The 23,538-nt window shown below is 37.4% G+C and overlaps 1 protein-coding gene across 1 annotated transcript in view; it reads left to right on the plus strand.

Annotated features, from left to right (window-relative positions):
* Positions 1 to 341: 341 nt before the first annotated feature.
* The window catches only part of CAPRIN1 (cell cycle associated protein 1), a 30,099-nt gene continuing 6,902 nt past the window's right edge, over positions 342 to 23,538 (plus strand). Inside the window, exons 1-16 of the mRNA XM_026850840.1 lie at positions 342 to 463; positions 2,346 to 2,432; positions 4,819 to 5,057; positions 5,170 to 5,252; positions 7,193 to 7,330; positions 8,704 to 8,756; positions 8,843 to 8,929; positions 13,874 to 14,029; positions 14,849 to 14,957; positions 15,434 to 15,495; positions 17,582 to 17,692; positions 18,212 to 18,361; positions 18,569 to 18,719; positions 20,640 to 20,834; positions 22,061 to 22,161; positions 23,009 to 23,072. Coding sequence (XP_026706641.1) covers positions 428 to 463; positions 2,346 to 2,432; positions 4,819 to 5,057; positions 5,170 to 5,252; positions 7,193 to 7,330; positions 8,704 to 8,756; positions 8,843 to 8,929; positions 13,874 to 14,029; positions 14,849 to 14,957; positions 15,434 to 15,495; positions 17,582 to 17,692; positions 18,212 to 18,361; positions 18,569 to 18,719; positions 20,640 to 20,834; positions 22,061 to 22,161; positions 23,009 to 23,072 — 1,822 coding nt within the window. The 5' untranslated portion in view covers positions 342 to 427. The remainder of the gene's footprint in view (positions 464 to 2,345; positions 2,433 to 4,818; positions 5,058 to 5,169; positions 5,253 to 7,192; positions 7,331 to 8,703; positions 8,757 to 8,842; positions 8,930 to 13,873; positions 14,030 to 14,848; positions 14,958 to 15,433; positions 15,496 to 17,581; positions 17,693 to 18,211; positions 18,362 to 18,568; positions 18,720 to 20,639; positions 20,835 to 22,060; positions 22,162 to 23,008; positions 23,073 to 23,538) is intronic.

Genomic DNA, 23,538 nt, shown 5'->3' on the forward strand with positions numbered 1-23,538 from the left:
TCTGAATCTTAATAGTGGGTTTTTGCAGTCAGATTTTTGGTATTGTGGTGATACAGTGGTATTAAGCTCTGACTCAGAACTGAGTTCAGCTCTGTTTGGACTGAAGAAATGTGCATTGAGGGCAGTTTCATGTGTATTTCCTCAGAAATTAAGACTAGTCATGAAGATGTATTGTGATAGCCAAGCTTAAAGTATTTGTCTCTCAGGGAAGTATTTACATTTTTTTAATTCAGAAGACATTCTTTCTCGGGTACTATTTCTATATGACAGTTGCATGCTTGTGTAATGTGTTATGGTCTGTGTTTACTGTAATATTACAGTACATGATTTTGTTAGCATAAGTAGAAAAAGCAGTAACCTCATTTTAGCTCTTCATAATAGAGTTTTTCTTTCTTTTCAGAGCAAACTTGATGATTACCAGGAACGAATGAACAAGGGAGAACGTCTGAATCAAGATCAACTGGTAAAAAGAAAAAAATTAAGAAGTTCTCTGCTAAATTGTTTTGTGATCTTCATGGGGGAGGGATGAATTTCACTTCCCCTTTCCCCTTGTTAAAAGCAAAGAGTTTCTGAGTTCTGACTTGGCCTCAGTTTTTATTGCCTAGAACATCTCAGTTTTTCAAGAATAGGTAGAGAAAGTGTTGTAATGCCTTATCCTTGTTGAGGTTAGGTTGTAAATAAGCTGTGGTGAAATTTGTCATATGTTACAACCTAGGACTATTGAAAGAACTAATTGATACCTTTTAGGTTCTGTAGACATGATCCTTTTCTTCACAGAAAATGTGCCCAGGGAGAACTTAAGGAGCTTAGTCACTTGGTGGTAGCTCGTAAATATTGTGCAGTGTGGTTAGAGATGTAGCTTAGACCAAGGGCTCTTGAAAATAAGCTATGTCCATGTGTATATCACAGCTATCAGTGCAGCAGATGTGACGCTCTAGATAAGCTGGGTTTAGTGGATGTATGCTGCTTCTCTCCTTGTTGGGGCTGGTTCTTAAAGTAGGTTATTGTAGAGCTTGACTCAACAGCCATTTTCCTCTTGTAGTAAATATAAAGCGAGTATGAAATTTAATTCAGTTGTATGATGCAAACATGCATATTGGTACTTGGAGATTACCAGATGCTCACTAATTAACAGCGTTTTGTTGATGATTTTTAACATTGGAAAAAGTGAAGGGAAAAAAAGAATGTACCCTGCAACTCTTGCAGCTGTTCACAATTAAAAGAATTAGCTGCTTCTGTTGGTCCATGTGATCTTTTCATTTCTCTAGGCTTCGCTTTGGTTCTTCCGTGCCAACTGAAATATCACTGATCTGTGTATTTTTTTTTGATACTGTGAAAAAACATGGGAAGTTTTCTGTTTGATGAGCAGGGAAGATAACTGAAATTTCGGATTGAGGAGGGAAGCTCATGATTGAGTTTTATAAAGGCCACAGCCTGACTACCACATTTCATAAAGAAAAAAATCTTTCTTGGTTGGAGAAATGCTGAAAGTATTTGTTACTTTCACTTATGACTTCTGCTTCTACAGATTGTCTAAGAATAATGAATTGTGTAAATCACCTAATGTATATGTCTGTTATGTAATATGTGTCTGTGTAAGTTTTTTATCTGTATTACAAATGGAAACACTTAAGAAAAAAAAGCAAGTATGGTTCATGTTCCTTGCTTTTCAAACAAATTGGCTCAATTGTTCTTACCAAGGACATATCCATTATTAATTTTGTCACAGCAGAACTGTAAATGTCTCAGTCCTTTTTTTTTTTCCCACCTCAATTTGATTTTCTGTATTTTCTCAGTACTGCAAAGTGGGTTAAGGAGCTTGGATTGCTTTGGTGCAAATCAGAATATTAGATTCAAGAAAATAGCAAATAATGAAAGATTTTTGGAGAAGGGAACATTATGCTCTGTATAGCACTTTGATTTTGGCTCTTAACTCAAGATCACAATGCATTGCTTCTCAAACCTTTATCTCTTGAGCAGTTCTGAGTTGCCAGATTACTCTTCACCCCCATTCCTCTGGTCTGCAAGTTAGTTTTTGACAGAAACTGGCTAAAGCCAAACTTTAAACCAGTATGTCATGCTTGTTGAACATATATATACATATGCTTTAGCGTAGTTATCTAAGAAACCAGAAGCCCTGAAGGCACAGACAAGTTTTTTCAATATTTAGGCCAGTGAAAATCAAAATTTGACTTAACATTCTTGCAGTCTCATACAGGGATGGTGTATCTCACTTGGGAACTAAAAATGTGGGAATTTTTGGAAGTATGTATTTTGTTTTATTTGTGATGATTTACTTCTGTGTTTTCACCTTTTTTCTTTTTTTCTTTTTTTCTCTTTTCAAGGATGCAGTGTCAAAATACCAGGAAGTGACAAATAATCTGGAATTTGCTAAAGAACTGCAGAGGAGCTTTATGGCTTTGAGCCAAGACGTAAGTAAAGAGTAAGCAGTGCAGTGGGGGCTATCCTAACACTTGGGCTTTAAACTCTCTTTCACTAATACTAGATGCAGTAGTCACCTTTGTTTAGAGACATGAGGTGCTTATAATTTCTTACATGTTTGACAGTTTTCTTTTACTGTGTACTAGTTTTTGTTAGGTTTGCTGAAAACTATTCCCAAAATATTTTTCTGATGGACTACATAAATGTATGGGAACAAAACTGATGTGGTAATTTTCTGACAAAACAAAACTGTTGAAAACAGTGTGATCACAGAATAAGCCTGTCGTGCAACATTATAGATGGCAAATAGTAACATTTTCTTAATAGAAATTGATTTCATAGGCCTGCTTCTCCCTTTGGCAAGTGTCTGAGGGCTTTCATTTCTTTATATTGCTGCAGGGTATACAGTCTCAGCAGCTGAAGTCATTGCACTTCCTTTATCAAGATTCTTGCAATTTGTAATTGCAAATATAGTCTGAAACTACAGTATGAGACAAGATTAATACTATTACTGTAAAGGATAAGGTAATTGAATACTAGTAAAACAGATCAGCTTTTGGGTTGATGTTTTATTAAGGATGTAAAATAAGTGTAATCAAGAATAAGTTCTAAAACTCGAGTAGACAATTCTGGTTGTATGAACAGCTTTGCTTTATTTTTTGTGCCAAGAGCTGCAAACGAATATGTCCTTTAGACCTCTGCAGTATCATTGCAAGGGAGAACTAATTCTGGGGCAAGCTGAAAGGGTAAACCATCCTACAGGACTGGAAGATTCTAAATGCAGTAATACAGTTAATGAGTTAATGAGTTACGGAAAGAGCAGCAACATTGGTAGAATTCTTTGTGTAGTCAATGTTGGTGCAGCAGACTGGTCTAACGAGTGTATTTAGTTTGTGAACAGACACTGATAATTTGAAGGGCATTGGCACTCTCACATTATAAACTGCTTTCTACATTTTATGCGATTGTAAATTTGTAGGCCTCTAAGCCAAGCTGTTTCATTGCTTTTCTTGCATCAGGGTTCCATGTGTTTTCATGGAATGTTAGTAATGAAGAACTTTCTTCTTCAGACAAGTTTGTCCTGAAATATTTCTCTGGTCAGCTGACTGCTAAAAGCAAGTGAATCCAGGGGTAATGGTGCACTGCTTTCAAACTGGTTGCAGTTTTTCGTGGAGTTAGTTCTTGTACAGCTGATCCTAAAACATGTCTTTGATTTTTAAAAAAAGTTGAGATGCTTCAGAGGGAGAACGCTACTGTCACAAGTTACATTTTTTGAAAAAGATGAAATTTTTGTATAATTATAGACTAAGCAAGCAGAATTTTGGATGATAGATGCTTGGATTGAGAGTGAGAATGGAAGAAACATCCTGTAGGTTCAGACTAGTGATGCATTTAGACCAGTATTATGACAGCAGTTGTCGAAGGTACTATGCAGAGTACAGGGCTGATGATTGTGTCATCCATTCCCTTCCAGCTCCATGATCCTCAAACTGAGAATGTTAGACAGTAGATGCATTCCTATTCCCTTTAGTGTCTGTTTGTGAACCTCATGTCCAAGAATTTGTTTAAACCCTTTTTGAATTTGCTGATACTATCTCCACAGCCTTCCATGGCAAAACATTCCATGAGTTCCCTCCCATGGTGTATAAGAAACAAAAGTACTTTTGTTTATCTGTTTTAAGCTGATCTCCTAGTAGTTTCAATGAATGCCTCCTACTGTTGTGGAATACAGTGAATAACTGCTCTGTTCTTGTTATCTGCTGGCCTTTGCGGCCTTTATGAAAAATCTGGATCACTCTTACTCCTCCAAATTGAAGAACCCAGGGCCTGGGCTCTGCTAATAAAGTAGCTGTTCTGTTACGTTAATCAGTTGAGTTGCCCTTCTCTGTACCTTTTCTAATGGCTGTAAGTCCTCCTTGAGTATGGAGGCCAGAAGTTGTAAATAGCCACAATGTTTGTTTAAAAATTACTTAATTTTATACATTTTTGCCATTTTCATCTAGATCAAAATCACTTGGTGTTTAAAGAATAGCTCATAAAGAAGCAGAGCAGCAAGCCGGGCTTGTTTCAAATAACACATTTGCGTCTAAAGCTTTAGACATGGTAACTGCAGTTACTTGACTGAACTGCTTATAAGTCATGCAGAGAAGCACAGGCTTTGAGTAAGAATAAGGTCAAGATCCAGTTGATCCAAGGTTTGTGGCATTGATTTTGAAGTTCCTTAAATTTCATGTTATTCTGCTGTAATGTTTGATAAGTGGCAGTTCAACACCAACATCCACTTCTATCAATAAAAGACATTTCAAATCTGGTTTTTTTTCCCCCTGAGTTCACTACAGAATACATGTTTAAGCAATTTAAATTTCTTTTAAACAGATCCAGAAAACAATAAAAAAGACAGCTCGCAGGGAGCAACTGATGCGAGAAGAAGCTGAACAGAAGCGTTTAAAAACTGTACTAGAGCTCCAGTTTATTTTGGACAAGTTGGGTGATGATGAAGTGCGCAACGACTTGAAACAAGGATCAAATGGAGTACCTGTGCTGACAGAGGAGGAACTGACAATGCTGGATGAGTTCTACAAGCTAGTTTACCCTGAACGAGACATGAGCATGAGGTAGGCTTACTGTAAAGTAGTTCTCTTTATAATTGTCAGTTAACGATGTGTTTGTCCTGTTCTAATTTAAAGACTTGGTAAGAAATTAACTCCTATTAATTAATATTTTGAGGTTGAATGAGCAGTATGAGCAAGCGTCTGTTCACCTGTGGGACTTACTGGAAGGGAAGGAAAAACCAGTTTGTGGAACAACCTGTAAGTATAGTCTTTGTATTAAGAGATAGCTCACTGAATTTGTGCTTGAACTAAAATACACCGAGTGATATAAAAGAGGACTTTGGCAGTTTATTACCTTTGAGGTTTTAGAGTAACTGCTTTTTTTTTTTTTTTCAGACCTTAGCTGGATTGTAACAGAGTAATTTATTCAAGTACCAATTTACTTTGTAGTTTGGTGGGGTTTTTTTAATTAACTGATACAGCATTACTCGGTATTTAAGCTTAGTCTGTACCTGCTGTTTCAGCAGTATTCTGCCGTTGGTGCTTAGTAACAATTTTTTGTTTTCTGGAAACAAAGTTTTGTCAATAATATGACCATTAAATAGATAAACTGGCATGGCCTTAGCGTGATATTCACTCCTCCTTGTCTCCTGCAAAAAGCATTCTGGTTTTGCTCTACTTTGATTGATTAATGCTGTAAATCAAGGTGTGGTCATGGGGATGACTTCTTTCTTGCAGAAATGTAAAATTTTCACAAATACATGGCTTCTAAAATTAGACCTTAAGAAAATGGCTCTGCTAGGCTGTATCATGGGGAATTTTTGAAGTCCCTTAATTGGAAATCAGTAGGGAAGTTTTAGGGAAGATAATCCTTTTTTGTATGCAAAATGGCTAACAACTTTCGCCATTTAAAAAAAAATCAATTCTACTTATTATATTAGAGTAATATTGAACTGTTGGAAGTGGGGTTTGTGTTCTATTCATAGAAAGTTAAGTGATAGTACTGGGATTGTTATGTAATCTTCTTTATTGAGGAGCGATACACAGGAGATTGTAAGGTACTGGTGACCTTAATGGTAATAAGATTTTCCTTGTTTGTGGCAGAACTTCAAATTGCTTATATTGTTGAAATGAAATTTTGTGAGGAGGTAACAGGTTAGTATTTATTTTAATTAATGTTTTTTCTACAAGAACTCAAGTCTGAAATGGTTGTGATGTTAGATTGTTGTGAGAGCCCAAAGATATGTACCACCAATTTTTTCAAGAGGTGGAGGAAGGAGAAGGGATGGGGATGGTTTTCAGAGAGAGCTGATGCATGCTCCTTGGAGACCTAGTGGCTCTCTTCCTGGATGAATTTGGGCTGGGTATTGTGTCTGGATCTCAGGATGAGATTTCAGTGATGTCATTGGCAGCCATTGCTGGTTTATTTTGTTTTATAATAGGGATGAAAGTTAATGTATTTCTGTGCTCTCCTCTGTGTAGGCATTGATTCATACAGTGATTATCACTTGCCAGATGTGTGTTGTGAATCTTCTGATTTGAGTCTACTTTGATTTTTGTTGGCCTAGACAGTCAGTAATGTTGCCTTGCCAATGTGACCGATTTGTTTTGCATTGAGATGTCACAGCATTTGTCTGAGGCACTGAGTGCAGGCTTGTGCTTGGTTTTGCTTGCAAGGCTCTTCTGAGCCACTTTGCTTCAGGGGAAGAACTTGAAGGTGGTACCTGTGTAAATTTGTACTGACAGTTGTTTTGTAAGAAATGGATTTACAGTAAGATTTTTTTTTTTAATTGGGAAATTACAAATAATTACAGTTGAAACTTCAGTGAATTTCAAGAACTTTCCAAACTGAAAACTAAGCAGATACTTTTGAAGTGGTGGGAATAAAAGTATGATAATTAAATTCATAAACTTTACCTCAACTTGAAGTATTTCACAAATCTTCTGAAAAGTACTATATACTCTTAAGATTCTCCTTGTCCTTTAGATTTTTGTGAGAAGTGGATTGTTTATTGCTTTATTTAATACAGTGTAGTAAGGCAGAAGAAATTCTGTAACAGTAGTGTCCATGGACTAGTTTGGGGCAGCAACACCTTTCCAACGAAAGGTGTATAAAATTCATGTGGGATTCTTGGGAAGGAAGGAAACGATGATTAGGATTGAGTTACTGTTATCTATTAACTTCTTAATTTTCCTAGATAAAGCGCTGAAGGAGATTGTCGAACGTATTCTTCAAACTAGTTACTTTGACAGCACCCACAACCATCAGAACGGATTATGTGAGGAAGAAGAGGCAGCGCCTGCACCTGCAGTAGAAGACACCGTAGCAGAAGCTGGTAAGAACATGAAGATGCCTTGTGACTAGCATATTTGTTTGTGTTGTGCTGTCTTGTCTCTTTGGATATACCAGAATGATTAAATTGCATGTGCAGTTTTAAGTGCGAAAAACACCTGTCTCTGAATTCTTAGGGTGTATTAGTGTTTTGAATAGAAATGTCATTTCTTGATAATCGGGTATCCATCTGGCCAGGCAACATATATAAGGGCAGGCAGCTATTCATCCAGCTCTGCTCTGAGCCATGAAGAAAGAAGAGCAGAGCTGTGTTCAGAAGAGTTCCATAAGGCTTGCTCTTACCAGCTGCTTCTTTGGAGGGCCTGTAATCCCTTCTAATGATCACATCATAAATATCTTCTGTCATGTGCAAGGAAAGGCTTACAGTTCTAACTGGAGCGTCAGCTGAATGAAGGAACAAAGTCACTTGATAGTACTTGGTTTTGAACACGTATTTCAGTATTTGTCTCTCCAGTATGTCACATAAGAACCCAGGCTAACAGTGAAATTACTTACAAGCAGGTTTATGCAATTGAAAATTATTGCCAACATCTTTTTCCTATTTTGTTTTCCTGCAGAAGTCATGATCTATAAACAGAATTTTATTCATTTGTACTATTAAAATGATGAAAGATTAAAGTTCTCGTTACCTGAGGCTTTCTCATTTTTCGATGGTTCCAACCAGTTTAATGCTTTCTTGAAAGGGAAGAGTTTTTGAAGCAAAGAGTATGCTTACATACTTACGAAACTCAAGAATATGGTACCAAACTTTTAAGAAAAAAAATCATGACCTTTTTTTCCCCTCTTGAATATGTTGTGAATAAAATTTTAATTTGGGATAGCCGAGTATAACTCTTCATAGCAAGAATTTAATGTGATTTTTTTTCTTTTTTGACAATTTTTGTTATTGTTAATTCTCTGTTAATGTCCTGACATGTTGTTTTCTTCCTTCTGAGACTCAAGTTTCTTCATCTACCATGTAACATTAGGTTTTTTTCTGAACCCAGCAGATACTTACCTGTAAAAATCAGCAACATTGAGGCTCTAATTTCAGATCTAATCAAAATCCCATCAGCTTGAAGATTTGTGACAAGGCAACTCCTTCCTTAATGTGTAGCAAGCTCCTAATACTAGGTATTAATGTCACTCAGGAGAAAATGTGTGTCCATTAATTCTTCTACCTAGCTGTACTTCCTGTGTGCTAATAAATAGTCCAGGACACTTATTTAATGTTTTTGATAAATGACTACTGCAAAAATGCATAAGAGGTCTTCAAAATTCCACTTCTATTGGGGGAGATTTTTTCATTTAACTCTGTATTTTCTGGGTCTGCAACATGGGGGGTTTTTCCACATAAATGGTATCTTTTTCTTACAGAACCTGATCCAGCGGAAGAGTTTACTGAGCCAACTGAAGTTGAATCAACTGAGGTATTACTCACTGGAAAGATTGTCATTTTGTACAGCTTTAATGCCACTTACTTTTACTTTCATACACTTTCTTATTTTTATTTTAGTATGTAAACAGACAATTCATGGCAGAGACTCAGTTCAGCAGTAGTGAGAAGGAACAGGTAGATGAGTGGACAGTTGAAACGGTTGAGGTAAGATCTTGTGTACTGCAGGTAAAATTGCAATCCCTGTTTCCGCTGATGCACAATTCATGATAGGTTTTAGTATTCACCCCTTTTCCCCCAGTATATATATATAAAATACATTTAACTAGGCTTGGACTTGCTACTCATCCTTCAATTACATATTTAGTTCAGGAATACCTAAAATAAAAACTATGCAGTCTGTCTAAGTTGCGGAGAACTTGCTTTTGTTCAGTAGTGGCTTGCTTGGGAAAATGGGACTTAAAAGTCTTAGGCTTAAAAAGACGTAAAAGCTTTTTTGAGGACTTTTTTTTTTTTTAAAGAGAACTTTGCTGCAAATGTGGTACTTAAGTTTATCTACACAGCTGCTGACAGCATGGCATAGTTGTGCATTTCATTGAGCAGTTCCATGGAGAGGCAGCTGAAAACTAATATCTCAGCTAATATCTACTCCAGATCGCATATGCACATAATTTGATACTAAAGTATGCTTGTATGTACATCTCTGCTTTCAAGAACTATAGTTCTTCAAGTATTTAACTTGTTACTGCTTTGCAGTTGAGTGATTGTTCACTTGTTACGTTTGTGGTCCATTGCTATTGGGATCCATTCCCGGTTTAGTAATTTATACTTCAGACTTAACTACATGTACAAGTCCATCATTTTATGGTACTAGAATGTGTGTTCTTGAGGTACTGGAAGTCACATGGAGTCATTCAAATATTTGGTACGTTGAAACTTGGGTTGTACCCCACTGTTAGGAACACATACAAGCAGCATCTTTCAGATGCTGGAGACTTAATTATTTAGTCACTTTAGCCTTCTGCAGCAGGAGATTAAAGATAGGCAGTTTTTTAGACTTTATACCTTGGTGTCTTCAGACTCTTAAGTGTAGGAGTGGAGTAAATGTTCATCATCTCTTCAAGTGGTGAAGAAGACAGCCGTTTTGATCTGAGTAATGTGCCAGATTTCACATTCAGCCTGGCTGAGATTCATATCCTGTGGTGTTGAAGGACCACTAAGAAATTTAATAATACTTAGGATGAGTGTGAGGCTTCTAGAACTAACTAGACAACTCTGCCATGTATGTGAATGAATTTGGTATTATCTTGTCATAGTATTCCATTCCCTTGATTAACACACCCTAGAATATCTCTGGTATTGAATGTGATTTAAGAAATCTCTTTAAAAAACAAACCCTTCAGAAGCACACATTAAAGATACACTTGATTGGACTATTCTTATAAGACACAGTATTTTAAAGTTAACACTTTCATTTGCTTCAATCTATCTTGAATTAGACCCAAATAACATGTCTTTCTACCAAGTGTTCACAGTAGCTCAGATGTTCAGTTCTCTATAGTTCCTAATATACATAGTGTGGATGTGGACATGAGACTATAGGAAATGCCCTATGACCTAAACCCGTTGCAATTCCCTCTTCTTTTAAACTATACAGCTGTGTATTGCACATTTGAAATCTCAGACACTTCCTCATGGGAATAACAATAACATGCACTAACTGTTACCAGTTTGTAAAAAAATTCAGTTTGCAGTTTTGTGTCAGACTGATTTCAAAAACTTCTAATTTTCCAATGTCTTTACTAGTCAGCTAAATCTGGATTATATCAGCTTTGTTTTCAGAGAACAATACAATGAATATGTACTTCAGTTGTCCTTTCTGTCCCAGTTCTTGGACTATGTACAAATGAGCAATTTAGAAAAAAACAGAGTTAAAGACTGCTGCTTTATAACTAAAAACCTAATCTTCTCAGATTTAACTCAAAAAGGGGAAGTTGAGAATAACTGTCTCTGAAACAACTCTTGCTGTTCTTACTGGCACCAAAAATCCCGTTTCTCTTGGGAACGCAACTGAATTGTCCTTAGGGAAGATGATGATAGAGATTGTATAGAGCCTTTGTGCTCTTAAGCTCAAGGTAGTTGTAGCAGTAGTGTAGTAAGAGCTGTGAATGATAGCTGTTAGTTTTGGAAGCAGATATATTCTGAAACAGACCATTTATGTTCAGGAAGAGGAAGGGAGGGCTATCTAAGGCTATCACAAACTCATCTCTTTTTCAGTAGCCCTCCAGTAGATGTGATACACTCAAGATTTCTGTGCTATGGTATGTTTATAGCTTAAGTGATGGTGTCTCACAATGACACTTCTGTATGGGTCTTCCATAGGTTTTTGAACTAAAGAATTTGCCTGTGATTTTTCAATGTGTATTTGCATTTGGATTATATCATGATTTAATTTTGGTGAAGTTGCCATTTATTGATAATAGTGGTGGGTTTGTTTGTGGTTTTTTGTTGTTGTTGTTTTTTTGTTGTTGTTTTGTTTCATTATATTTTTCTTTTAAATGCTTCCTTTGTTATAAGTATCCGAATCTGCTTGTATACAAGGTTCTCTTGTGTCTGAGATTATGGACCTTTGGTTGGATGGATGTGTGTGTATTTTGTGTAGAATTGGAAACTGGTTTGTGACTGCCAGAATACAGGTTCATTCTGGTTGGTCTGTGGTCTAGTTAAACTTAGGTTTTACCCCTCCTTCTCAACTCCTCATTTGCCCCCTGGCCTTCTCTCCCCTGTCATTCTTCTCTGATTGTGTCTGAGCAGCTCTGCCTACTGGGAAGGTCAAGGGGCAGGGTGTCAGAAGGTGAGCATGCAGTGTGATGAGTCAAATACTATTCTGCAGAGAGAATTATTTTCGCAAAAGGAAGGTTTCACTTTGCTGCAGGGCCCTCAAGATGAATGGAGATGTATGGTCGGGTAGTAATTTGCTTTTTGAATAATGATCCTTTTATTTGAGTAGTCTCTGTACCTTTTTCATGCAGCAGATGGTTAGAAAACTGTTAACTTTAGAACTACCTCCTGTCCATTGGCAATTTAATATGCAAAACATGAATTTTTTTAATAGTTTCATCCTACTCTGATTATAATAAGTCAGAGTACCAGGTGGTGATAATAAGATGAAAGGAATAGGCGCTTAATAGTTCCTTTTGACATTAAAAGAAGAGCTTTGAATAAGATACTGTAAAATACTAATCACCATCTGAAGTTAGTACTGTATTATTTCTGAAAAAGAAAAACATTTGATAAAGTTTTGTCCCTGCTCTGTGTTCCTTACTATTCCATCAGCTCATGTTTTCTTGAAGACAATGAATTATGAATAACTTGGACTTCATAAGTTGAGTAAAAGTACTCAAATAATGGAGAACATTTTTGGTAATAATTATGTGAGAAATGAGTACCTGCTGGTTTTACCTCTTAAGTTTCACCTCATCAGCTGGCCTGCTTTTTTTTTTCTTTCATTTTGAAACTCTAATGAGCAAGAGGTCTACATGTGTGCTCTAAACATTACTCACAGGGCTTAATTCTTAATTTGGAAACAGTCCATAGCTTGGGGACTGTGCAATAGAGCAGAGCAGTTGTGCTTGTGGACAGCCTTAGGCTATACTTCCATGGGAATTGTCAAATTCCTTCTCTTTGGGTGGCTAATAGTGGATATTTGGATTGGAAGGAAATCTTGAAGAGTAATGTTGGTTGTGGTTGCTTTTAAATTTTCTTTAGAGATTTTTTTTTTTAAATTTGTTATTATAGATGGCTAGGGACTTGATGAAGAAAAGAGTCATTTGAGTTTGTGAGGCAACTGCATATGCAGAATGCCACATTCAAAAAATGTGAATCTGAGCAAGGAGTAAGCATACTGGAAGGTGCTGTAGGTTTCTTTGAGAAATTTTTTTTTAAATTACAGGCTTTGAGGGTGGATAGCAGGAGTTCAGGTTTAAAGTTCAGACCTGTGATTATAAAACTGATATAAAATAGGACTGATGTCACTTGTCATGACTGCTGTACAAAAATCTGTCCTCCACAGTTCTAACAAGAAAACAGATATTTGACGTAAATATTTTGATCTTTGAGTTGCATGTATTCTAATTTATATTGTGTGCAACTAAGTTTAAGGCTACCTGTTTATCTGGAAGGTTATTAATAATTAAGAGCACATGGGAGTAGAGAGGCAATAGACAAGTTATTGACAATGATCTTATTTTTAAAGGACAGTTGTTGACATGAATGCAAATTGAAAATGGCACTTGTGTTAGAGGAGCTGCCTGAAGACCGAAGCTGATTAGACACATGAAAGTGCTACTTTGTGCAGCTCAGCTGTCCTTGTAACTGTTCTCAAGCTGTTTGATGATGGGTGATCTTAGATGCTCATGCTCAGCTTTCTCCTGGTTGCTTTTGCTGTCTTTGATAAGGTGGTATTTGAAAGCAAGTTGCTGTTTATGTGCACCGTATTGGAATATGTCTAGTAAATCTGAGCTTTCTTGACCACTATGAGTTGTGCTTCTGCTTATGGGCTTCTCAACCGTGCTGTCTTGCAGTCTTTCTGTCACACAGTGCTGCTTGCTGTTCTCTGAGATCATAGATCAGCTAGCTAGGATAGCAGCTGTAAACTGGGTCTAGACATGGCTATGAAAATTTCAAATTTTTGAAGTCTTCATACCCCAAAATTCTGACTCTGCTTAGGTTTACCAAAAAGGTATGAGAAAATAGTTGTTCTCCATCTGTGCATATTTCTGAAACTTGTTCTTTCCTGACTTTCTTTAAACTTCCAAATGGTGATAAATTGCTGTCTCAAATCCTGCTCTATGAAAATCCCCATAATTTACCAAATTTTTTGTTTGGACTGTTCTTAATGGGGACTAGAGTAGATGGAAAGAAAATAAGAGAACAGTCTGAACTTTCTAATCCTGTGAAGTGCTCAGATCAGTAGCTGGCCACCAGTATTGGCATGACTGTAGGAGGATGTAGTATTTTTCTTCAAGAACACTATAGTAATTATGTCCAAAATGAATTAGGCAATAACCATACATTTCAAGAACTGCTGAGTCCCTTTTGTGCGGTGTTACCTTAAGCTGAAATTTCAGTTGGTTGCTTGTTTCTTGTTAGGTTGTAAATTCGCTGCAGCAACAGACACAAGCTACATCTCCTCCTGTTCCTGAACCCCACACGCTCACTACTGTGGCTCAAGCAGATCCTCTTGTTAGAAGACAGCGAGTACAGGACCTTATGGCACAGATGCAGGGCCCATATAACTTCATGCAGGTATGATAAACCCACCCTACTGTGACGTTAGAACCAAAGAAACAGAACAGCACTTTCTGGCTGTTAGTCATGATTGAAAGAGTCTACTGTAATTTATTTCAAAGCTACAATGGTCTTTCAAACTGTATAGCGCTGCATGGCAGGATCTTGTCCAAAGCCTGCAAGCATGTATTGCTGTCAAAATACACTTAGAAAGTTATTTAGCTTTTCAGTCCTTGCTTGTATTAAATCTACAGAGAAGGCAGAAAGTTGTGCATCACTGGGTGCCATAGTCTATTCTGCTTAAGTGAGACCGGCTGTAAAATACCCCTTCTGTAAGCTAGTTCTAAATTTTATGTTATGAAAAACTTCCACCACATGTGAAGGGAATACTTACTGTGTTGCTTTTGGAAGGCTCTCTTTTAACCTCTTAAAGTTAGAACAACTAGAAAGGCATTGGGAGATAAGGGAATACATCAGAAAAAGCCTCTCCACCTCCTTTACAAAGAGTAGTTGCCTTGGTAACAAATGAGAGATCCACTTCTTGCATTCCTTTTTTGTTTCTTCCTACAAAGTGCTAATTTAGGATGAAGAATAAAGAATAGTTCGCTGCCTATTCTGTCTGGCTATTAAAATCTCCCTCCTAGTTATGTTCTTTTCACAAGGACTGAATTTTTATTGTGACAAATTTTGGCATTTTTATTATCTTGAATGATTTGCCGGTTTTACCATACATTTAATTGTGCCAACTGTGGACTAAGCTTCCTTCATTGTGACTTGGTCATTTCTGTATTCTGAATATTTAAAAAATACAGTTGTTTTGTTTTTTTTTTTTCCCAGGACTCTATGCTGGAGTTTGAGAACCAAACACTTGATCCTGCCATTGTATCTGCACAGCCCATGAATCCAGCACAGAATTTGGACATGCCACAAATGGTTTGCCCTCCAGGTTTGTAATGGTAAATCCTAAATGTAAATATTGGGGAAGCCTGCCAGTCATCTACTAGAAATGCTTCAGTTACTGCTATGTAGTGAAAGGGTCATCACAAGTAATAATACAGTACTGTTAAACTGGGTTTTTCTTGGAAATGTGATTGTATTTTTGAAGCATATTATTTGTAGACTTGCAGTTCTCAATTGCTTCTGGGTTTTGCTTGGAAATGTGGAACTTTTTTTAAATGGGCAAAACAGGTTTTTTTAGTCTTTTGGAAATTGCTGGATTAATTTGGATGACTGGAAAAAAATGTACTTAGCATGGAAGTGGTAATTGGTGTTTTGAGTATAGCTTTGCCATGCTGTACTCAAAATAATGTATACGTGCCATCATAAAGATGATCATCCCTCAAATAACTGCATTAAGATGGTAATGCTGTTCTGTAAAAAGTTTGGTTGTACTGTATAATAAGTGAAATTGTTTTGCTTCAGTTCATGCTGAGTCAAGACTTGCCCAGCCTAGTCAAGTTCCTGTGCAACCAGAAGCTACGCAGGTAAAATGTTTAGCAAATTGTGTTTTGGATTTTAAATTGATTTTCGGCTTGACTGATGTTATAACAGGATGTAATTCCTAACTGTATGAGAAACTCAAAGAAAAAGCTGAAGTTCCAATTTTAGGAAATGGGTTGTCCCCATTCTCTCTTCAGCATTGTCACTTACAAGCATTACTATATACAGTTTGTATGCTATGCAGACATTGCATATTTTCTGTAACTGGAGTCTTACCAAGCATTATTATCCTGTTTGGAAAACTGTCAGGTTTAGGGTTGAAGTACAAGTTTGAGGAAGCTGCATTTCTAATTAGAGGCCCCTCGAACTGAAGTCACAGAAGCAGTTGCATTTTGCACGGCTCCTTCTAATGCCCTGGGGTGGACTTCTCAGCAGTTCCTTTAATCTGTGGAGCTCGCATCAGTGGATGTGATTTTCATTTCACAAATTGACTTCCATGTGCCTGTGTGTTAGGCTGCCATCGCTTAAAATCTGTGGTCTATGTGGTGGTGAACTTTGAGTGGGTGTTTTCATGATTGAAAGGAAGGACTTTGTTTAGAATGTTGCTCTGTGTAGTTCTACTCTAATAATAGCAGTTTAGCTTGAGGTTTCTCAGTGCATTCTGTTCAAGATGACAATCTTTACCTAGAAGTGTTCTTTCATGTTAAGTTGTGTGTAGGAATATTTTTAATTTCAATAGAAGCAAGTTGTCTTTTATTTGCATATTTGCAACAGAAGTGCCCAAACCAAAGTAACTTGGTTAAAGGGTGGTCTGTGTCTGTTCACGTGGGCATCAGACCACAGATAGATTTAATGGACTAACTATATAGTTTGTGGGTTTTTTACTTGTTAAGAATTAGTCCCAGTTGCTTGGATGGTATTTTAATTTTGGGGTTGTAGGGCAGTCAGAATGAGTTTGAGTGCTGTTTTCAGTTGAGATTTCCCCAAATTCCTGTTTAGGTAGGATCTCTTAAACTTGCTTCTCTAATCATCATTTATACCTCATCACCTTTGCATTAAGATGTGTCAGTTCCTTACTGAATAGTCTAGTGATTAAAGAACTTTCTGATACTGTATTAAGCGTGTGTGGCATCTCAGAGGACTCTCCTCATCTCAAGTAATGAATCTGATCCCTGTAGGTATTTGAAAACTAAAAGAAATCTGGATAGATTGTGTATCTCGAGTAGTGGTAGTATAAATCACTTGCTTTATCTTGTCTAGATTAGATCTGCAAGTTTTAAATCACTCGTTTGTATAGAAACAGGAATGTGGGGTAGTTTTTCTTGAGTTTCCTCTGTATGTACCTGCTGATGTGCTAGTACTCTCAGCAGCTCTGTTTTGTAGATGTAGAAAATTTTTTTGGCCAAGTTCTCACTGCACTAGCTTTTATTTTACTCCAATGGAAATGATTTTTTTTTTTTTTTCTTTAATTTCATTACCTCAACCAGTGCCAATGATTCTCTTGGGAGCCTTGCAAGCAGTAGCTAAACTTACCTCTTTCCTTTTGAATGTTCAGCAAGGTCATGTGAACACACCCATCAGTTGTTATCAGTTTCTTCTTAAAGTCCCCGGTAGTCTTAAGTGCAAAGTCCTCTGCTTTGCTGGCTAGAGTTTTCACTGTTCTCTCTGTAGGGGAGCAGAGGCTGTAAAATGAGCAAATTTGGTCCCATTGGAAACCAGCACTTCTCTATTTCTGTATGAGCTTGGAGTTCTGTCATTTAAACTTCTGCATGTTTCTATCTCTGTCCATCTTTCCTCAGCTTTTTTGTTACAGTAGTTGGGGTTGCATAAGACTATGAGGAGAAAAGTGTTCTTCAGTAAAAGAAAATACATGTCCAGCTGATTGAGAAATACCAACAGAATACAATCTGGCAGGGGGTGGGTGGCGTGGCATGTTAGAATGGATGTCAAGATGAGGTGGTTAAACCTCTACTTCTTAACAAGTACTTAATTTTTAATGATTGTACAGACTTGATGGAATATACGTACTTCTACTAGAGAATACCATTCATTCCAGAGTTCTCTGATACTTTTTATAAAACTGTGTGTGAGCATTAGCTGACCTGGGGGCTATGGGGTTTATTTTGTTAGGTTCCCTTGGTTTCTTCTACAAGTGAGGGATATACAGCCTCCCAACCCATGTATCAGCCTTCTCACACAACAGAGCAACGGCCACAGAAAGAATCTATTGACCAGATTCAGGCAAGTCAAAGTTCACAGGGGTGGGAAGGAGTCTGCTTGCAACTGTGATCAGATGTTAGTTTGTGTTTCTTTGTAAATTAAGTTTTGTGATTTTCAGTTACCTTTTGATAGGGCCACTTTGGTTCCATTTAATTTCAGAATTTTGAGCCTGTCTATGACCAGTTAAGTCCTTCATAGTAAGACTTTTAATTTACAAGATTGTGTAGTTAGAAGTAACATACCAGTGGCAGCTTATGAGCATAGGAAATGTGATTTTTCTTTTTTAACATTGGCTAGCAGTTAGCCCAGAAACGTGTTCATTTCCCCATCTAGTTATTTATAGTTGTGTTTCAAGTTAACAAGGGAGAAGACTGCTAGATTTTTCTTCTCCCATTACTCTGTTCAATGAGGCTCTTCAGCTGAAGTAGAAAATACTCATTGCAGTGAACCTGAGGCATTGTCACTTTTAAGTGAAGTTTTTAAATTGAATTTTTGGTATTATTCAAGAGTTGCTAAAATGTGGTTTGTTTTAATTATTAGGCTTCAATGTCCCTGAATGCAGACCAGACCCCATCATCATCATCACTTCCCACTGCATCCCAGCCACAGGTGTTCCAGGCTGGATCTAGCAAGCCTTTGCATAGCAGCGGAATCAATGTTAATGCAGCTCCATTCCAATCCATGCAAACAGTAAGTAGTAAATGAATATTGGATCCCTTTATTTTGGTAGTCTTTCTTTTTGTTGTTAAACAAACACTGGAATTGAATCAGTCCTGTAATTACATAAAATAGTCTTTGGCTATTGACACTTCTCAGACTTGCATGCTTCTTTACATGATGTAATGAAGAATTCTAAGAAATGAATTGGACCAGAGAGCTATTTTTCTGACATTACAGGTATTCAACATGAATGCGCCTGTTCCTCCTGTTAATGAGCCAGAAACCCTTAAGCAGCAAAATCAATACCAGGCCAGTTACAACCAGAGTTTCTCCAATCAGCCTCACCAAGTAGAACAATCAGATCTTCAGCAAGAACAACTCCAGACAGGTAAACTTAGTTTAGCGAAAACTAAAACCACAAATGGTCTCTGTAGAGAAGATGATCAGGCTGTCAAGTCCTAGGTAGTGTAGCAAAGCATTCTCAGATGTTTGTAGTCTTTCGAGGCTTTCCCCTAACAATACTGGGTTTTGTTGTTCTGTCACAGTTTGAATATCAAAGGGGGTGAAATTCAGTATATATCTCTTAAACTATTAAAAGAATTTTGCCACTTCGTTCAGTTTTAGATGGGTTTTAATAAAACATGAACAGGATTAGGGATTATTCTAAAGATGAAAGCAGTATAGTGGAGTACTTGCTCTGCTGATATTAAAGGTTGGATTATCCTTAAATTTGCTTTAAAAAAAAGTACTATTTAAGATGACATCTTAAAACGGAAATAATAAGCTAGAATTGAGAACAAGTATTGCACTGCTCACAGATGATGTAAGGTTCATAAAGGTCTAGAGAACCTTTTGCTAAAATCCATTAGACATGATTTGAATACAGCAAGCAAAATGCCTTCCAAGTTACAACTTCAAAAAACCAGACAAACAGTAAAATAGTCTGTGTATAAAGCCATTTGTCTCCCAGCACTCTCCTCACTTTCCACTGAGATAAAATTGCAGGTGCAGAGAGGGATTTTGAGTGAAGGACGTGGGACAGGGATGACAAGGGTGAAGTGCTAACAACTACTGGAGGTGGAGTAGGAAAAAGAGCCTGAACCTTTTTCTCTTTTAACTGATTATGATCTTGAAACTTGTCTTCCTTGTTAGTGGGATACTGGGGTGGGTGGATGAGAAGAGGAAGAACCAAGTTTTCATTATTCATCTGTGTTTTTTGAGCTATATGCAGCGCAAGGCAGAAAGACAGTCTGGGGAGCGCTGGTGGGCTGTGCAATGTTAAATGCTTAACTTATTGTGACAGTAAATGCAACTGTTGATACTCAGAAAATGCAGTGGCCTTAGAACAGAACCTGCACACATGAAACACGCAATAGGATGACCACTTCATGTGTTCCACCAGAATTGATGGGAAGCTGGGGAGAAGGGAGGATCTCTGCAAAAGTTCCATAGTGCTCTGTGGCTGAGTGCAGTAGACAAAGTTGTGCTCTGGGCTGGGTGATTTTCTGCATATGAGAGGGACTTGGCACTTAGAAATTTTCTTTGAGATCTTGCTTCAGCATTTGGTATCAGGCTAACTTCTACAGCTGTTTTGCTCTTACATACAGAATTCCATAGAATTACACTTACTGAATCTGTAACCCTTGGATTGCTTTTGTAATCCACTTAATTCCTGTGAAGATGTTGTGGCATACCATACTTCAAAGATTTAGTCTTACTGCAAAGGTGCAGATAGTTTCAAGCTATCCATCTCACTCTTGCCTTCTGATTTACACATCTTGCAGAAAGAATCTCATGGCCTGTACAGTCAAAATGTCAGCTCTGTTAAAATGTTCCCATCAATCTCAGTTTAGTTTGGACAGCTACACCTAACAGAGTTTGGTTGGTGAAGGCAGGTATTTCTTAGTGGCTCTCTGCCAGTTCAGAGGGGAGGAAGTTACGGAAGTGGGTTAACTAATTGTTTGGTTGGTTTTTTTTCTCTAGAGTATGTGTTGCTGATTTTTAAAGAGTTCAAAGTAGCACAGGAAGATTGTACCTCTATTAGAAGTACTGGTTGATGAGCTTATGCTAGAGACTTCTTGATGCTGACTTAACTCTCTACCATTTCTAGGTTGTTTTAATATTGTGGGATATCTGACTAGTAAACTTAATTCTGCAGATTATTTTTCTTTGAATGGGTGAGCATTTATTGATATGTTCAGTGGTATTTCAGGGCTCTGAATGTTGAGTTTGAAGATAGTGGGAACATAAATAAATACACACGGACTTTTATACTTCTTTTTTTCCTCCCCTTCCAATTCTAATACAGTGGTTGGTACTTACCATGGTTCCCCAGACCAGACTCATCAAGTGGCAGGTAACCACCAGCAACCTCCCCAACAGAATACTGGATTTCCACGTAACAGTCAGCCTTATTATAACAGTCGAGGAGTGTCTCGTGGTGGGTCACGTGGGGCCCGTGGCTTAATGAACGGTTACAGGGGACCGGCAAATGGATTTAGAGGTAAACAGATTATTAAACTCTCTCATTTGACTTCTTTATTAAACTCTCTCGTTTGACTTCTTTCTGGAAACACACTGTCAAGATACCAAGTGTTGAAACTGACGTACTGTAGTTTTTATACTGTAGTAGTATCTCTAAGATACTTATACTTGTACTAAAAATTTTGTTTGTTTTACCTAACTGAAGCAGCTGAAATTTTAGCTGTTTGTTTAGGCTTCCTACTAGGATATAAACAAAGAAGCATTTGTTCTGTACTGAAGGCTTAAGAGTTTGATTAGGCATCGACTGAAAGTATAAGCAAACCTGGAAATATCTGACAAAAATTCACAGCCACTGAGTGAGGAATTTAGGTGCCAACTGATACTTCAAAAACGTTTTTTATTTCAGTTATGGTAGAAGCAGTATTGTTTATAGTTCTGTGTTTCATCATACTGAAGATAGTCTGGATAATACAGTAATACAAGAACAAGAAAGTCCTAAAGTCATTACTCTGAGGGAATTAACAGGAGTGGAGGAATCATACTAGTTCTGGATAGATAAGAGAATTGTCATGATTCCTGGGGATAATCATATGTGGCTGTCAATGTTACAAAGATGTGTACGTTAGAATGGGAGAGACAGTTTCCTTGCAGGTGTTCTGGGATTAGACTATAATGCCCACAGTACTGTCTGCTTTTGCCATGTTCTCTTCCTCGTGGGGTTGGAGAGTAAGAGGAGAAACCTGTATAATAAAACCACAACTGACTGTAGTAGGGATGCAGTGGTCGCTATCTGTCTGCTTAAAATTGATCTGGATTCCAGGAGTTTTAGACCCTTGGGACTGGAGCCATACTTGGACATGGTTCCCAGCACTCCAGAAGAGTTTTGGCTTAGGAGCAGCTTCTTGCTTCAGTTGGCTATTGTGGCCTTGCAAGTTGCAGCTGTTAATTTAGATCCCAGTGTTACGTTTAGCTCTGGATTGAATGTTACAGAAATCAAACCTCAGATTAGAGAAATGCATTGAATTGCTATTTCCTCCCAATTCTTACTAGGTCTTCATTCTTGTTTCTTGTAATAGTACGAGCACTGATGCTGCAAACATTTCCTTGACTTGCATGTAAACAGTACTTCCTAAAGGGTTTTTTCCCTCAGATTTAAGTAAAGTGCTGTTACTGCTTTTCTTTGTATGGTAGCATCAAGTAATAGGTTATCATTTCCGAGTGAAAGACTTGTGCCCTGTTCCTTAGGAGGATATGATGGCTACCGTCCTTCCTTTTCCAACACTCCAAACAGTGGTTACACGCAGCCCCAGTTTAATGCTCCTCGGGATTATTCAAACTACCAGCGGGTAAGCTACCATTATGTTGTGATAGTCTAGAAGTAGAAGAAAGTAGCTGTCAAAAAAAGCATTTAAATCCATTAGTTAAAACTTTTCTGAGGACTGACTTTATTGCTAATGAAAACAAAAATTTGGGGTGAGCAGAATATCAAATGGCTGGTTATAATTGGGAATCATATTCTGTTTGGCTGATCTCTGAAGGAGTTAGCCTAGTAATTAGAGCAAGGTTGAGTGAATTATAATGAACTCTCTAATTGTTTTCACAGCTATTTGTGAGAAAGAAACTTGAAGGATTTAAATCCTTCAAACTTGTTTGGGAATGCAAATCTTCTGCTGATCTGTTACTCTGACATTTGAGTAGAATTTTGTTGTTCTGAAGGAAGTGTGTCCAGTTTGCTCAAAGCTTATACTGACTGGAAAATGTCTAACTGTCCCCAAACAAGTATTTACAAGCAAATGAGATGACAGCTTTTGATCCTGCTGTTAGAATGTTGCTTTGTTTATTGACTGTGGTCCTGAAGCAGATTCATCTGTGTGACTCCTGTGTGGTTTGAAAAATTTGAACAGTGAAGACATCTACTTATATTTCTTGTTTATATTGAATAACATATCCTGTAACTGGAGAGAGAATTTGTCTTTGTGTGTGTTATTATACCTGCTAGGTGCTAGTAGGAGTAAGACTTTATTTTCTGACGATTAATTTAAATGAATAAAATACTGTATATTGAAGTCAGAGGTGTTTTATCAGTGCATGTTATTTTAAAAGCTCCTTATTTTATTGGCAATTAATAACTTCTGGAAACATAACAAAATGCCCAGGTTTTATGTTGTAACTTTTTTCATTTCTTTGCTTCAGGATGGATATCAACAGAACTTCAAACGTGGCTCTGGACAAAGTGGACCTCGGGGAGCTCCTAGAGGTAATTCCTGAGCAGTGAATAATTGATCTCAGCTGAATGGAAATTTTTGATCCAGCCTCTGGAGTTTTGGTTTTTAAAAGTGACCTCACTCCTTATTCAGCGGGTCGTAGTTGAAGAATAAGCTTACTTTCCTCTGACTTGACCCTGCGTTTGAACGGGGGTTGGACTTGGCAGACCTCTTGAGGTCCCTTCTGACGAATTACACTGTGATCCCTTGAACATGTGGTGGAAGTTTAGTTGGCCATTGAATGAGGAATTCTTTGAAAAGAAGTTAAAGCAACAATTGCTTTTGACACTTTAAATGTAGCAGCACTATTTAGTTCCTTTTTGTTAACGAAAGCCTTAGGAAAGTGATTTTTTTGGTTTAGGTGAGGTTTATCATGACTTAAGATCTGCTTACTAGGTGCATTAGTAGTTGGCAAGTAAGACTTGCTCATAAAGCAGACATAAGGCTTGAGCTGTCAGC

This window comes from Athene cunicularia (genome assembly GCF_003259725.1).
Source record: "Athene cunicularia isolate RWA chromosome 5 unlocalized genomic scaffold, athCun1 chr5_part3, whole genome shotgun sequence".
In the NCBI taxonomy this organism is placed as follows: domain Eukaryota; kingdom Metazoa; phylum Chordata; class Aves; order Strigiformes; family Strigidae; genus Athene; species Athene cunicularia.